The 15,466-nt window shown below is 37.8% G+C and overlaps 2 protein-coding genes and 1 pseudogene across 3 annotated transcripts in view; 1 reads left to right on the forward strand and 2 right to left on the reverse strand.

Annotated features, from left to right (window-relative positions):
- On the reverse strand, positions 1-14,854 carry TMEM263 (transmembrane protein 263). 2 transcript variants are annotated; one of them, XM_039877878.1, is made up of 3 exons: positions 14,714-14,854; positions 5,055-5,124; positions 1-2,899 (listed from the first exon to the last, which is right to left on the reverse strand). In XM_039877878.1, exons 2-3 carry the CDS (start codon positions 5,116-5,118, stop codon positions 2,613-2,615), a joined length of 351 nt encoding a protein of 116 aa, XP_039733812.1. In that variant the 5' UTR covers positions 5,119-5,124; positions 14,714-14,854; the 3' UTR covers positions 1-2,612. The 2 variants fall into 2 exon arrangements, with proteins under 2 accessions (XP_039733812.1, XP_039733809.1); XM_039877875.1 differs by having other exon boundaries at positions 5,055-5,121; positions 14,714-14,853.
- Positions 6,533-6,650, reverse strand: LOC120615269 (uncharacterized; annotated as a pseudogene).
- LOC120615129 (glutamate receptor ionotropic, NMDA 2D-like) overlaps positions 14,478-15,466 on the forward strand; it is a 23,508-nt gene continuing 22,519 nt past the window's right edge. Inside the window, exons 1-2 of the mRNA XM_039878298.1 lie at positions 14,478-14,499; positions 14,661-15,301. Coding sequence (XP_039734232.1) covers positions 14,478-14,499; positions 14,661-15,301 — 663 coding nt within the window. The remainder of the gene's footprint in view (positions 14,500-14,660; positions 15,302-15,466) is intronic.

Below are 15,466 nucleotides of genomic sequence, written 5' to 3' on the forward strand. Positions count from 1 at the left end.
CTGTTTTAAAATTTCCTTTATTTCCTTAGATCTTTATGAAACATTTCATCTTTTGCAGATCATAGTGCTTTATTAACAGATTCATGTATTCTTTTCCCATTCCTTTAATACAAAAAAAAAATTCAGTCATCAGTTATTTTCATCTGACATTTCACTAAGTGCAGGATTCATAATGTCAACATTATTAGAGCAGTCATCACGTGGGTCACACAAGTTTATCCTCATTGTGCCAAATACCCACTCAAAAGATAAGCTGAATAACAGACGCCTCCAGGTGTGTACAACAACCTTGCTTTTTGAAGTGAACTACTACTGTTTAACAGGTCAAACTGCTAATCTACAAAAATAAACTGGAAAAGACTCAAGTGTACAGCTCTACATATCATCAAATGGCAAGTTCATTTCAACAAGAACCTCTATAAGTTAAGTTATACAGTTCTCTGCTATCATTGCAAAAGCTTCTCCTGAACAAAGTTATTGTTTAGAATTTAAAACAAACAAGATAAAATGTACCAGTTGGCTTTTCTGTAGCAGAAATTAATTACAACCATTTTCCTCAAGCAATGTTAAAGATAAGTTGAAAATAAATATGCAGGCATACAGTAAATAAAGTCTATATTTAGAAATTCAAGTACGAAGCACAGCAGAGCCTATGACTATAGAAGATAAATTAAAAATATAAACTAGCAATGAAGCAATAATTTCTTTCAAATAGCAGGAAACAAGTTCTCCAATACCATTATTTAGATCATAATTTGTGTTTATCTGTTAATTTTGATTAAAAAAAAAAACCCTTTGCTAATTATATTTGCTCAGATATACCAACAAATATACCTTAAATCACACAGCATGAAATAAACAGCCTTTAGGTTTCTGATGAACTGAACTCCCTAATGACTTTTCAGTTTTGTATACTGCAGAAAGGTTCAAGAACCTGTTGATCTGCTTAAAATCCGTGCTGGTATTTATGAAAGCTTTTAAGAGTTATGTTCTTATTCACTTGTTAATCTACATTATTAATGTAAAACTCTAACTCATTTACAAATGTGTTTAAGCCTTGGGAGCTGGAGTAGTCTAGTCTAAGTTGTCAGGGATGCTACTTGACTTACTCCTGAGCATCACACCTTTCCTCCCTTCCCTCGTGAGGGAAAAACGTCTGCAGAATGGAGGCAAACATCCAGATTTGAGTATAAAGAAAACTAAGATTTTTCAGGCTTGGATTATAACCTTCAGTTATGAGTAATGCCAAATATATATATGCCACTTTTCAAATTTTTATGAAACTGAATATGAAACAAAAAGATGAGATCCAGCCTAAGTTATAGTCTCTGAGAATGAATGAGACATGATGATGAGATAGGTTAATAAGACATGACATATCACCCATTATCAGTAATTTCAATTTCCTGCCTGAAGTTGACTTGGAGAATGGAACAAACTCTACAGTTGCTTTAAAGGATGGTAAGATAACATTTTAAAAGCCTATAGACGATTGAAAGCACATATATATTTTTTACATTCAAAACTAATCTATTTCATTCAGTTTAAAAGTCAGCCCCCACATATTTGTGGTTGCTTCTACTGTGTTTTTTAAAAGGGCACTGCTAATTATTTAAGCCATCTTAGAGATAAAATAGGTCTGAAGAATTCTTTTTATATATTGGATGTTCTAGGTAATTCTTAAGAACTTTAAATTATTCCTTTGTTCTTCCTTAATCTGAAACTCTTCCAACATAGCTTCTGATCAGCAAAGAAATGTTCTTTAGGCACTGTGAGGTGTCTTGACAATGGAGCATGAACCCAGGTTGAAGCATACAATTTTGTTATAACTACTGACAGTTAACAAATTAACGAGCACTATCTTATCTGCTGAGAGCAAGAAATGCCTTTACCCAATGACTCCTGAGATTTTTAAGGGGGAAAACTAATTTCACAAACAACTTTTAAGAGAATCCATATATAATTTTAAGAACTGCACATATATAGTGTATTAGGAAAGATGTTTTCTATTGTAAGGCATCGATGATTAAATTAACATAATGCATATCTAACAAAAGATGGTTAACACTCTATCATAAAACCACTTATCTTTTAAACTTCTCTAAGTCCTGCTACTTTTACCAGCTTAAATAAGAAAAGAATGCCTCTTGGCCTAATCAACTATGGTTATAAAAAAACTAAGACATCTGAAACTATTAGGCACATCAAAATTACAGTTTATGTAGTTCAAGGTTCCCTTCTGAAGGGGCAGACGAGTTACCTGGCACATTATACATATGGAACTGTAAAGATCATCCACTAAATTCAACTTTCACATTTTTAGTTAAACTAAAAGACTTATAGTAAATATTCAAATATATCATATCTTCAGTTACAACTGAATAAGTGTAACATTTTACCAGATAAAAAGCTGGAATTTAAGTATGAGAAACCTTCACACACTGTGCTAGTATTGGTCTCTTTTTAGACGAAAGCCAGTCATCAATACTTTCAACACAGCAGCTTAGAAGATAAACGTCCAAAAACAGTTGCCTCAGTATTGTAGTCCATAATTTAGCAATTCAATGCCACTGGCATCATAATGCTGTGGAGAGCAAGTGTATCTCCATATTTTAGTCAGATTTATCTTTCTTCTTTCCTGTTAATGGCACTTTGTTTACAACAGCAGACCCAACAGCTGTGACACCTCCAGCCACAGCAGACATGCCCCCTTTCACCAGCCCTATTCCCACTGAAGGCACAGTTGTAACAGCTGTTTTGGTCACCTCCAGACTTTTTCCACCAATCCAAGCCACACCACCAATGGTGGCACCAACAGCTCCTTTAGTAACACTGAAGATACCCCCGGTCACACGGGACAACATGCCGGGTTGTTGCTGTGGGTGATCTTTCATTGAACCTAATGAGAGAAAATACCATGAGACAGTTAAATGTAAGTTTTTATGAGAATAGCACAAATCATTACTTCCTAACAATCAGGAGGCTGTTCTGACAAGGTTAACCACATAAATATAAATTTTTCATATTCGGCAATGGCTAAATTTATAAAAACCAATTTTTTAACTGAAATTATTTGAGTAATAAGCATAGTTAATATAAATTTTGAAAGAGCTGAAATAAATGACAGTATCATAAACATTTAAATATAGTTATTCCCCCCTTATCTGTAGTTTCACTTAAGTAGTTTGTTACCCACAGTCAACCAGTCTGTATTAAATGGAAAATTCCAGAAATAAACAATTCATAAGCTTTAAATTGTGTGCCTTTCAGAGTAGCATAATGAAATCTTGCGCTGTCCCCCTCCATGGGGCCCAGGAGATGAGGCATCCCAATGTCCAACATACCCCCACTGGATAAACAGTACAATATATTTTGAAAGGAACCACATTCACATAATTTCTATTATAGTATACTATTATAATTGTTGCATTTAGTATTAGTTATTCTTGTTAATTTCTTACTGTGCCTAATTTATAAATTGAGTTTTATCATAGGTATATATATAGGAAAAAAACAGTATATGTAGGGTTCAGGACTATCCAAGGTTTCAGGCATCCACTAGGGGTTTTGAATGTATCCTCTGCAGATAAAAGGAACTACTACATTATTTATAAAATCATGATGGAAAGGATTACATAATTTGTAATTCTTTTGTAATCAAGGTCAGGAACTAACACTAAGGGGGAAAATCCTGATTCGAGGATAAAACATAATTACTTCATGCTGAACACCTCAGGTAGAATTATCATGCTATGCCAAATTTAGTGCACGTGCATTTAATGAGGACAATTTTTCTTGGTCAAATCAGATAAATATTAATGCTATTCATCTCTTTAATTACAGTGTGCCCTTAAATTACCCCTGTATAAATTATCTATTCTGCAGACTACTTTTGTGTAGCAGGTTGCCATACACAACCATTCCTGAGGCTCATTCTCTTCTTCGACAGTCATGCTTCCGGACAGCCTTTATCTCGTTCCTGATGACTTTCTCACAAAGCCCTTATTAACTTTCTCTTTGAACCCTAATTTTTCAAAACTCTAGGGTTCTAGTCCTAAAACATAAAGCAAAAAAAACAGGTGAGCTAATAATTTTCTGGGCTATCCTCCATCAAACTGAGACTAATCAGCTTGGTCACTTTCATTCTTTTTTTAGGCTTAAGTATGAACTTTTCATTGTGTTTATTTTCCTAACAATTTCAGGTTTGTCTACCAACACAGGAAATATAAGAAGAAAGTTTCGGACAGTGGGTAACAGAACTGGAAAGAAAATACAATATGTAGCACTTGAAGTTCACCCCTAGCCTCTTCCCAGAGATATCCTAGTCTCTCTGCTACTCCAGTCTGGTCTCTCAGCCACTTCATCCCTTATTCTCCAATTTGATTCTCTTTCTTACCTATTATGATTGTCCTGTACAAACATGCAATTGTCCAAGGACATCACTATTTGAATTAAGTGTAATGATTTACACCAAAATCATAAATAAAAAATGCCTATAGGCATCTTCTGTATATAGTCAGGACATTTAGCTGTTAAGTGTTTCCAAGGATTTCTTAAGTAAGGGTAAGAATAAAATGATTCACGATATCACAATTTTCAAACTAAAAGAGAATTTGAATTAAGTGGACCATAAGACCATGTGTAATACAGGAAGAGAGCTACCAATTATAATGTAATGAAATAATAGGAGTTTAACAACAAATATCAAATGCCTCGAGTTTTTTTATACAACATCAAAACTAAACATAGTCCATCTTCCTCTACACCCCACTCCCACTCTTTCTTTACAAATGAAAGGATATTCTTACTTGTGAAAAAGTTTTAAAATAGAGTAAAATTAGATCTTATATAATAAAACAGTTACATCATGTCCCCATTCACCAATATCTGTTTTCTTTTTAGATGCTAAAAAGGTTTTCATCTTCAATTACGTCTGGAACATATTTACTGACAAAGTAAACAAGTTATGTTACTTTAAATTTAATAAAAACAATCAGACCTTTAATTCACTAGGATTTTTTTTCCCATTCTTAGTGTTACAGATGCATACTTACCTTCTGGTGGTTCATCACTAAGGTAAGATGGGATTTCTTGCTGATTTTTATCTGCTTGGTTCATGATCTGCTAAAAAACACACAGACATACACATTATACTTTAATCTCAACACAAGACTAAATCTTATCACATGCTCAATTAAGACTTGAAATCAAGTTTATTCAGATCAACAGTTTAAAACACTCACCACAAGCCTATTTCATCTTGTCTCTCTCCTTTGTGGTATTTAAGAAATACTTTCAATTACACTAGTGGACAGAATATTGACTTAACTGTAATTTATTTCACAACAGACTTATACTATGACTAAAAAGATGTGTTCAATGTGAAAAGATTTCTTTAAAAAATGACATCCTTTTTATACATAGATGACACCATCAATCTGAATCACTGAGATGGATTTTGATTACATTTTTACTGTTGTTTTTAGAGCTCTTATAAATAAGAAGCGAAAGAATTCAAAATCTATGAAAAAATAATTATACTATGATAACCTCTAAGTACAAGTAGGAACCAAAGAAACAAAACTATGTTGGGATGAAGAAAAACTTTTCCCAATTTCCTTTACTATTTTAAAATATTTGTTTCTGTAGTCACTTGACTAAGTAAAGATTAAAACAAGTCAAGACTGGTTCTAAATGTGTTCTTAGCCAGAAATCAAGGGTTGTGGTCCCAACAGTCAATTAAGTATTTTCTAGTCATAAAACCAAGGAGCCTAAATTATTGTATCTGTGCATAAATTAAAAGGATATTGTGAAATCCTGCCATTTGTGACAACACGGATGAAACTTGTGGGCATTATGCTAAGTGAAATGAGTCAAAGAAAGGCAAATACTGTATGATCTCACATGTGGAACCTAAAAAAGCTGAACATATAGAAACAAAGTATAGATTGGTGGTTACTAGGGGCTGAGGGTTGGGGAATGGGAGAAATGGAGAGATGTTGGTCAAAGGATACAGACTTCCAGTAAGTTCTGGAGATCTAATGTACCACATGGTGACTATAGTCAACAATACTCTGTTGTATACTTGAAAGTTGCTAAAAGAGATCAAAATGTTTTCACCATAACAACAAAAAAAGGTTAATTATGTGAGGTGTATATGTGTATCAAACCAGTACATTGTACACCTTATTCTTATACAATGCTATATGACAATTATATCTCAATTAAGCTGGGGCGGGGGGTGGGCGGGAGACTATTGTGAAAACTAACAATGTACTTCAATACATTGATTAATTAACAAATATTGATTGAGCACCTACTATGGGCCAGGTAATGTTTTAGGTGAATGAGATGATATAGCAGTGATCAATACAGACCAAAAAATCTCTGCCATCATGAATATCCCATAGTGCCTAGGGGGGAAGACAATAAATAATATACAAAGAATATACTGTATGTCAGATGGTATTCAATGCCACGGAGAAAAATGGATGGAGGGGGAAAGGATGTGATATTTTATTTATATTTTTAACACCTACAGCACCTGGTATTCCTAGGTGGTCTCCCAACCAAGTACTGACCAGGCCCAACCCTGCTTTGCTTCCAAGATCAGACTAGATGGAGCATGTTCAGGGTGGCATGCTGTAGACAGGATGTGATAATTTGAATAGCATAGTCTGTTAAGACCTTATTGTGGTGACACACCAAAGGAGGTCAGAATATACGATATTCGAGTGAAGAGCCCTAAAGGCAGAAAAAATATCGAGAGCAAAGGTCCTGAGGTAGGAGCTTACCAGGACCAGCAAGAAGGAACAGCCAGAAAAGTGTGGCAAGGGCTGCATCAAAGGACGGTAGGAGAGGAGGTCAAAGAGTGAGGTCTGGACTGCACGGGCCCTAAACAGGCCCTGGGGGTGGTTAGCTTTTAACTGAGTGAGATGGGGAGCCAGTGGAAGGCACTTAACGGAGGGGTGGTAAGTTATGATTTATACTTTTAAAAGATCATTCTCACTGTTGTGGGGAGAATAATAGGAGAGCAAGAAGAGGCGGAAAGACCTGTCAGGAGACTTAGCATAATGTTTTCAAGGTTCATACATATTATAGCATGTTTCAGAAAAAAGTGGTTAATTTTAAGTGGTCAAAGGAAGGTCAGGGAAGTTTCCCTTTCCTTAATGATTCCTACTGCTTTTAAAGCACCAGATTAGATTTCCTTTTATATTTCCTTTTCCTTTTATATTTCAAGGATCAAGGCAAGAAATGGTGGTGGTGGAAGAGGTTGTAGTTGTGAGATGTAGGATTTTTCAAAGGTAATTTTAACTTCATGCAATTCAATTTGCAGTGCCTTTAAAACCAAAATTTGTATGAGATGAGATTTCACTGTACCCCACGGAATCCAGCAGCTCATGTCAAGTGCTTAAATATCTTTTAGTTGCTCTAGTGAAAACCCTGATCAGGCCACTTATCAAGAGCACCTAATCGTATCCTGGACTGGTTTGTGAATTTAGCACATCATTCCCATAAACATTTAAGATTTAAAAAGTAATAGTAAAGACATATAATCTCTGGGGAAATCAGCTGCTGCATTACTGGGAGGAGTTCTTGACTAACTTGCCTTAATTTTAAAACTCCCTTAAACCAGTATGTTAAATTTATTTCCATTCATATTTATATTTCCTTAATTTGTCATCATGGTAAGATTCTGGAATCAGAGAGCCTGAGTCTGAATCTCAACTTGACCATTACCTGTATGGCTGAGAACAAATAACTTCTTCAGACCCTTGCTGTTCAGGAAATATAATATAGAAATTAAAGATCTTTTAGTCCTAATTCTAAGATGAGAATACTATTGAACAAATTCAAAACCAAACATGCAGAAATTTCTGGTAGAATGTGTGTGTCCCTTCCTAAGGAATAACTATTTTAAAGCTTTCTTCCCCACTAGACTCTCAAGTCCTAGGAGACACTTTGTCTAGCTTGTTCATCACTGTAATCCCAGCATCTATATACCCTACACATACAAATCCAGGAGATCACCTGGCTGATGATCAGTAATCAGTAGGTGCTACCATACCCTGTAAGAAACATGGGAAAATTATATACATCTTACATATTTTAGCTGCAGTTTAAGAACAAGTGGTAGCAACTGAATACATTTCAAAACTGCCTTTCTGTAAATATCTCACAAATCCCTACTAAGAGTCTTACTTTTTCCTAATATAGATCTCTTTTTTAAAAAAATATTAATATTCCACAAATATCTATCTTGTAATTAAAAAAACCCACCACTTAAAAGATTAGAGCTGCTTTATATAATAGCATAAAAGAGATATGCAAATTCATCTAAATAATATGAATTGACATTATCCTCCTGTAGGTAGGCAATGAGGAGCCATTGTCAGACCTGTGCTTTAAGAAGCTAAACTGAAGCAAAAAAAGATAGCAGGACAGAAATTAAATACAGTAAGTGGCTACTTTAGTAATCCAGTGAGATGGAGTAACAGTCTGAACTCTCCCCAGTTTTTCCCATCTAAATAAAGGTTTGGGCCAAAAACCTAGGAGTCACCCTTGATTTCCATTTTTTTTACGTTCTCATGCGACATCGGTATATTGTTGCCTAAATAAATCCAGACTACTACTACCTCTTATCACCTCTACTGCTACCACTCTCAGTTAAGCCATCACAATCTCTTAACTTGGACTACAAAATCTCTTAACTGGCTTCTAAACTAACACAGTTGGAGGCTAGACCTTTTAGTCTAGCCATGCCACACTTTGCTTACACCCCTCCCAATGCTTCCTATTTTCTCAGAATAAAATCTAGAGTCCATACCTTTGCCTTTGAGGCCTGACATCTAATGCTCTGATACCAGAATGGCATCTCCTACTGTTCTGCCTCTTGTTCATTCCACTTTAGCTTCCTTGCTCATCTTCTCCTAAAAGGCTCTTCCCCAAAATATGTACATTGTTTGCTTCTTTACTTCCTTCAGGTCTTTGTACAAATGTCTCCTTAATAGAGGTCTTCCTTGATCATCTTAGAATAGATAAGCATCCTCCTACTCCTCTCCCTGTCATTTTCACTTAACCCTGATCTATTTTCTTAACTGCTCTTGTCATTTAAGATATGTATCTCTTTACTTTGTGTCTCTCCCAGTTAGAATGTAAGCTCCATGAAAACAAGGCTTGGTTTTGTTCATTGTTCAAGCCCTAGAGCCATAATCAATGCCTAATGCATGGTAGACACTCAAATACTTAATTTTTTTGTGTGAAGTAGAACATACCTTGGGTATTAAAGTGAGATAAAATGACAATATACGATGTAAAACTCCTGGTATGAGCAACTACACAGAGATGATGATGAAGACAAGGGACAAAAGGGGAGAAACCATTTACTTCTGACAGAAGACGACGAACTTTAACAAATTAATTTTATTGTAAAAACGTAACATGAGATCTACCTTCTAACAAACAAGTGTACATTATTGCTGACTATAGGTACAATGAAAAGACTTGTTTTTGAACAGCTGTATTTAGGATGCCTTCAGGACATCCACAGATGTTTACTGGGCAACTGGATTTAAGGGGCCTGAAACTCGGCATGAAGTCTGAATTAGAGTTGAGGATCTGAAAGTGGTTTGAAGTGATAGCTGAAGCTGTTGGGGAGAAGGTAATATGATCAACGAAAAGAGTGATTAAGAGAAGCAGACTGATAATTGGATTGCTCATATTGAAGAGGTTAAGTGAAAGCCAACAAAAACAGACAAAAGATACCTAAAAATGAACAGTCAAATGCATACAGCCTCATGGAAGGTAAGAGGTGAATTTTTAAGCTTCCTCAAGACACACACAATGCAGACATTAAAATAATTTATGAAAATCAAATACTATTGGGAAATGCTAATGTTATATTTATAGAATATAAAAGGCATATATTGCTATGATCCAACTTTTTAAAAAATGCACATAAAAAAGACTGGAAGGAAGTACACCAAAGTGCTAACAAGAAGCGGGTTGAGAAAAAAATTACACACACACACACACAGAATTTCTATATGTAGAGAGAAATACATATTTAACATCTATATCTGAATTTTCTACTATAAACAGGTATTGCTTTTATAATTAAAGAAAAATACACATTTTTACGTCTTGGAAATCAGTGATAGACATAAAGGATATTTTAAAAGATTATGCAGTTCATCTGCCTAGTTATTCTAGGTTTGCATCCTCGAATCAAGTTGGTCATCTAAGAAACCATGTACTTGAATCATAAAATGCTGACTTGAAGAAAATGACATCACTAAGTTTTACTCACAGTTACATCCTTGAGAAGGAAACCCTGACAAACAGCCTTATGCAAGCACTACATTAACTGTACCACACGGTTAAGGAATTACCAATACTACATCACACGATAACTTTGACATGGAGCTCTACAGAAGAAATTTCTTTAGAGGTATTCAGAAAACCCTGTTTCCCCAAAAATATTTAGCATGTTTTCGTCTCTGAGATCTGTGTACTTTCCTATTTAAAAGATACAAAGATGTGATGTCTCCCTTTCCCTTTGGCTTCTAGGAAGCTTACAGCTAAAACTGCTCCTCAACTAGGGAAGTTCCTGTGACCTGCACAGTTGTGCCCTATTCCCCCTACCCCCAAACTTCACATGTCCTCAAGACCTCCACTCTTATTGCTGTTTTCCCTGATGTGCAATTTAAATATTTTATTTATATTCTTGCCATTTTGTTAGTATGTTTTTTGCTGTAAGATGACACGCAGTAGAATAAATGGGATAAAAAATAGCATTTGTATACACATTAATTTTAAGCATCACAAGAAAAGTTACATACTTATATAAGGCTCAAATTCTGGTTAAAAAAAACTTTAAGCTAGAATCATGCTTTTCAAATGTACTTATTTAAGAGTAGGCAATAAAGAGTATGCTGGGGCTTCGAGAACCACAGGAGACACAATGATGCATGCATTTTACTACACAATAATTTAAAATGCTATTTTGTTTTTAAATATACACTAATTAAAAAGTTAAAAGTGCTTGGGAATTTTTTAAGATTACTAGACTTTCAAGAAATTTCATTCTTGCTTGGAGCTTATTCAGGGTATACTCTCAAATTTACCAGCTCTCTTCCCAGCACAACTATATTCCTACCTCCCCCATTAATTTACTCTGCTTTTAACTTAGGAGTAGTTTTGGTAGAAGAGTTTGAAATATAGGAATCTAGATACTATTATATGGAAATATCCAGAGTTACATTTAATATTGCTGGCAGTAAAACAAAATCTGCAGTCCTGCCAGGCCAGAAGCTTGGCCACCTAGACCAGAGGAACTTGCTATTAGAGGCTCTGAAAGCCCTAAGAGGCCACATTGTTTTGTATGTATATTTTTTTTGTTTGAGTTTCTTGTACATTACTGGTATTAACAGCAATTATGCAGTATGAAAATTGCTCTAGAACTCTTAGGGTAATAAAAATTGTGTAAAAGCCATGAATATTTGGAATATATATGTATTTTTTCTGAACTCCCAATTTGATCATAAGACACCAAGTTACCATAAAGGATTTTTACTAAAATCCTTAACTATCTATAAGGCCATCTGTACTTCTTTCTCACATAAACCATTCCTAACCTCTCCACTCATATATATGTGTCAAACTTTTGGTGATATTACCTCATTCTGGGTATTATCACCTTGTCACTAAGATAATCTATGAGTAAAATTTAAAAGTAGACATGTGGAAACAAATAACAGCTGACAGTAAAAGTGTAAATATGACTACTTTTAAATGTTATCCTTACACAAAATTATTAAATTCTACGTAAACTATCTGCCTTAACCTCACTGAGTCATTACTTCAACATACATTTGGGTCTCTACTGTGTGCCAGGCACCCTGTGAGGCACTAAAGATTTCAGTGTGATTAAGGACACACAGGACTACTCTAAACCAGAATTTACAATCCAGTTTGGATACACTTATCACTTTAGTTTCATTCAAAAACCAAAAAAATATCTTCTCTCTAGGAACTCATGATACATAAAAGTTTCTATTAAAAAGTGTACTTTCCTAAGGAAGGCAAAGACAGAAAACAGCCTTGAGATCAGAACAAATAATTTAACTTATTCTATGGATAACTCAGTTTTACCATCTGGTCTTGACATGTGAACGAATTATACCAACTAAAACTGATTATAAATGTGTGCTTTTTTAAAGAAACTGAAATGTGGAAGACTTGTTTGCTAGAGACTGCATTTCATCAGCAGTAACTAAGCATGTTAGGCCAGCGAGAAATGATTCTTGTCCAGTATAATAATAGTACCATAGAAATAGCAGCTGGCAAATATATTGAGCAAGGACTAATAACACCATTCCTTACAGGAAATTTTCTCCAATAATAGAAATAAGTAAAAAAAAAAAATGTCTCTTAGGAAGCTTTTTTTATAAGGAAAACAGATAAATCAATGTTTTTTGTGGATATCTGTAACACTTTACATACATATAAAGTTTTCATTATTAATGGAAATCTGAAAATAGTACACAAATTTGTCTATGGCTAAACACCCCTCTGTGTACCAAAGGAAGTTAAATAGCACTAACAAGTTGTATAAAGCCTACTATAAGTACAGTGCACCACAATTTACCTTCAAAGCTGCTTCGAAAACCTGTTATTAAACTAAGTGCTAATTTCCCTATAAGAAAAAGACTATAAATGAATTAGCTAAATACTCCTACATATTCTTTATGTAGGAACTTTGCCAAATCCTCACTCCAATGTAAGAGTGAGTTCTTTGCCAAATAACTACAAGGAATTTCAAAAATACATTTATACAGAGTTTTAACATTCATATACCAACAAACAGTGTATAGTAAAACACCAGCTTACTGTTTTTAGGCTTCTCTAGTTAACCAACTATCCTCAACAGGCTGCTTTTAAAGATGGCCCTTGCCCATTAAATCAACAGCAAATAGACTACTTTTCCTGCATTGAATCTTGGCAGGAAAGAAAAAATAATCTGCCAGTAAAACCTGTGACACCTAGTGACAAGTAACAACTAACAGAATCAAAATGGCAATTTTTAAGTGTTGCCCTTAAATGAAACATTAAACAGAATTACAGTACACTATTAAACCAGATAACCAGTACACCAGTCTAAATTATTACCTCATTAGCTCAACAGATATTTGTGTCCCCACTATGTGTCAGACACTGTATTAGGCACTGAGGTTTCAGCCCAAGCAAGCATGTAAAGGCTCAACTCTTAAGGTGTTTATATATAATCCAGTGAGATATTTTCAGGAAGTATCAAAACAGACAATACTCAATGACTGAAACAAAGGTAAAGATTTCCCTGGAGAAAAAAAAAAACAAAACAACCTAGCACACACACAAGAACTGCTTTAAGCGTTTCTAATAATGTTCCCTACACATGGACAAATTTTTACTGAATGTGGTTTCTGATACATCTGTTATAAACAAAGACTAAAGAAAGTGGGGGAAAAAATCAAAACAGGATGCATATGGTTTATTATAAAGGTTACTTCCCACTTTCTTTAAAAACAAAAAACAAAAAACAAACAGCTATGGACACATACACGCATATACCTGATGATGTGATATCAATATTCCAGGGAGCCCTTTAGAGCACCCACACCAGTAGAAGTTTTAAAGGTTAAACAATAGCATATATCAAATAGTCACAGCCAGTTAATAAAGTATTTTCATTTGGAATTAGCACAGTGTTCACAAGGGCATAAAAAATAATTTTTCCTTTTTCTAGGTAAACCTTTTGGGCGGCCCCTTCTCCCCTCAATGATCCCTTTAGGTACTAACAAGTCTTTTTTTTTTTCCTTTAGCAGAGCCAGTGACGTGGCAGGAGAGGCAAAAAAATGACCCTGGAGGAGCCGTGGCTAGGGCTGAGCTCAGCACCTCCTCCCTCTGCTCCACGTTGTTCACCCAGCACACCCCCACTCCCATAGGATTCCAGAATTTCTGTCTTCTTACACAGAAGAGGCGATCTGTTTAAGACTGGGGATCTGGTTGGAAGTGGGAGCTTGAGGACCAATCTTAAAGCTGCGTGTGCTCAGCAGGCACGGTTTTAATTTGGACTCCGGAGGTAGTGATGGCACCGATGGGTGCACCAGCGGTCCCCAGGCACCCCCTGGCGCCTCCAGCGCCTTCATCGCCTCTTTCCCTCCCCGCACTTTCAGGTTTACATGAGGCGTGGGGGTAGAGCTTTCCTACCTGGGAAGAGCACTGGGAATGTCCACTGGGGACCAAGGCTTGCGTGCCTGAACCCAAGAGAGCGGTTTACCAACAAGTCAAGAGTTAGCGGGGCGGAGAGCCCAGCGCACACCGCTCTGCTGCAGCCTTCTCCTCTCCCAGGCTGCTGACTCCCCGTCCCCCAGTATGACACCCAAGGAGCTAAGAAGTCAGGTGGAGGCTTCCAAATAAGTCCCCAATCTCAAACCATGGCGGAGGAGCCAGGGACAGGTAGAGAGGGGTAACTCCATCAGCGAACCTCCATCCGCCCCCAACATCGTCCAGCCTCTCCCCCTTTCCCGCTCAGTGTCCCCAATAGGCCCCAGTCGGGGCAGCCAGGCCCGGAGAGGGAGGCTGTGAGGTGCAGGAGAGCTAACGGAAGAACGCGACAGAGAGGAGGGCAGGAAGACGGGACGGCGCCCCCTGCCCTCCCGGCTCGACTTACCGCCGGGGTCGTGGGCCGCCGCCTGGGGCCGGGACCAGGCGGAGGGAGCGCTCAGCACCGAGAAAGGCCGAGGCGGCCTGCGAGGCTGGCACAGCCCCGGTTGGTTGCGGGCTTCGGAGGCGCCCCTTCAAGCCGTGGAGCCAGGAGACTCCGTTGACGGAGGCAGCGGCCTCTGGCTGCGGACGTGGCGCCGGATGCGACCCGCCCCCTCCACCGCCTCCTCAGCTCCCGCCTCCTCCCGCAGCTTGGGCTCCGACGCGCACGCGCACTGCGGGCCTCTCCCGCGCCCACCCGTTTCTCGAACGGCCCAGCCCTCCCAGCAGCCCCCAGTCCGCCGCCTCCCGACGTGCGCACGCGCGACGCCCGGAGGCCTGCGCCCGCCCCCTCGCCCCCTGGGCGCCTCCGCGGGAGCCCCGGGCCGACTCGCGCGCGCGCCTCCTCCAGTCAGATCGGGCGAGGGGCGCGCAGCGCCGGGAGCACGCAGGCAGCGGCCCTACGGCCCCAAGCACGAGCGCCGGCGGCTACCCGAAGCCGTCGTTCCGCCGCGATAACGGTCGCTCGGAATTCAGAACCTTCGCCCTAGGAAAGGTGGGACAATCGCCAATTTCCTTGGCTCTTTCTTCGCCCTGGGGTCTCAACCTTCTTCCCTTACCTGCTTCCCCTGGGAGGAGTGACAAGCTGGGCCTTCTTTCTGCCCATCACTTTGGCGCTGTTTACACGCCTTTATTGTCCACGTGACGTGTGACGAGAGAG

The sequence above is a fragment of the Pteropus medius genome, unplaced genomic scaffold, assembly GCF_902729225.1.
Source record: "Pteropus medius unplaced genomic scaffold, Ma_sr-lr_union100, whole genome shotgun sequence".
NCBI lineage: Eukaryota > Metazoa > Chordata > Mammalia > Chiroptera > Pteropodidae > Pteropus > Pteropus medius.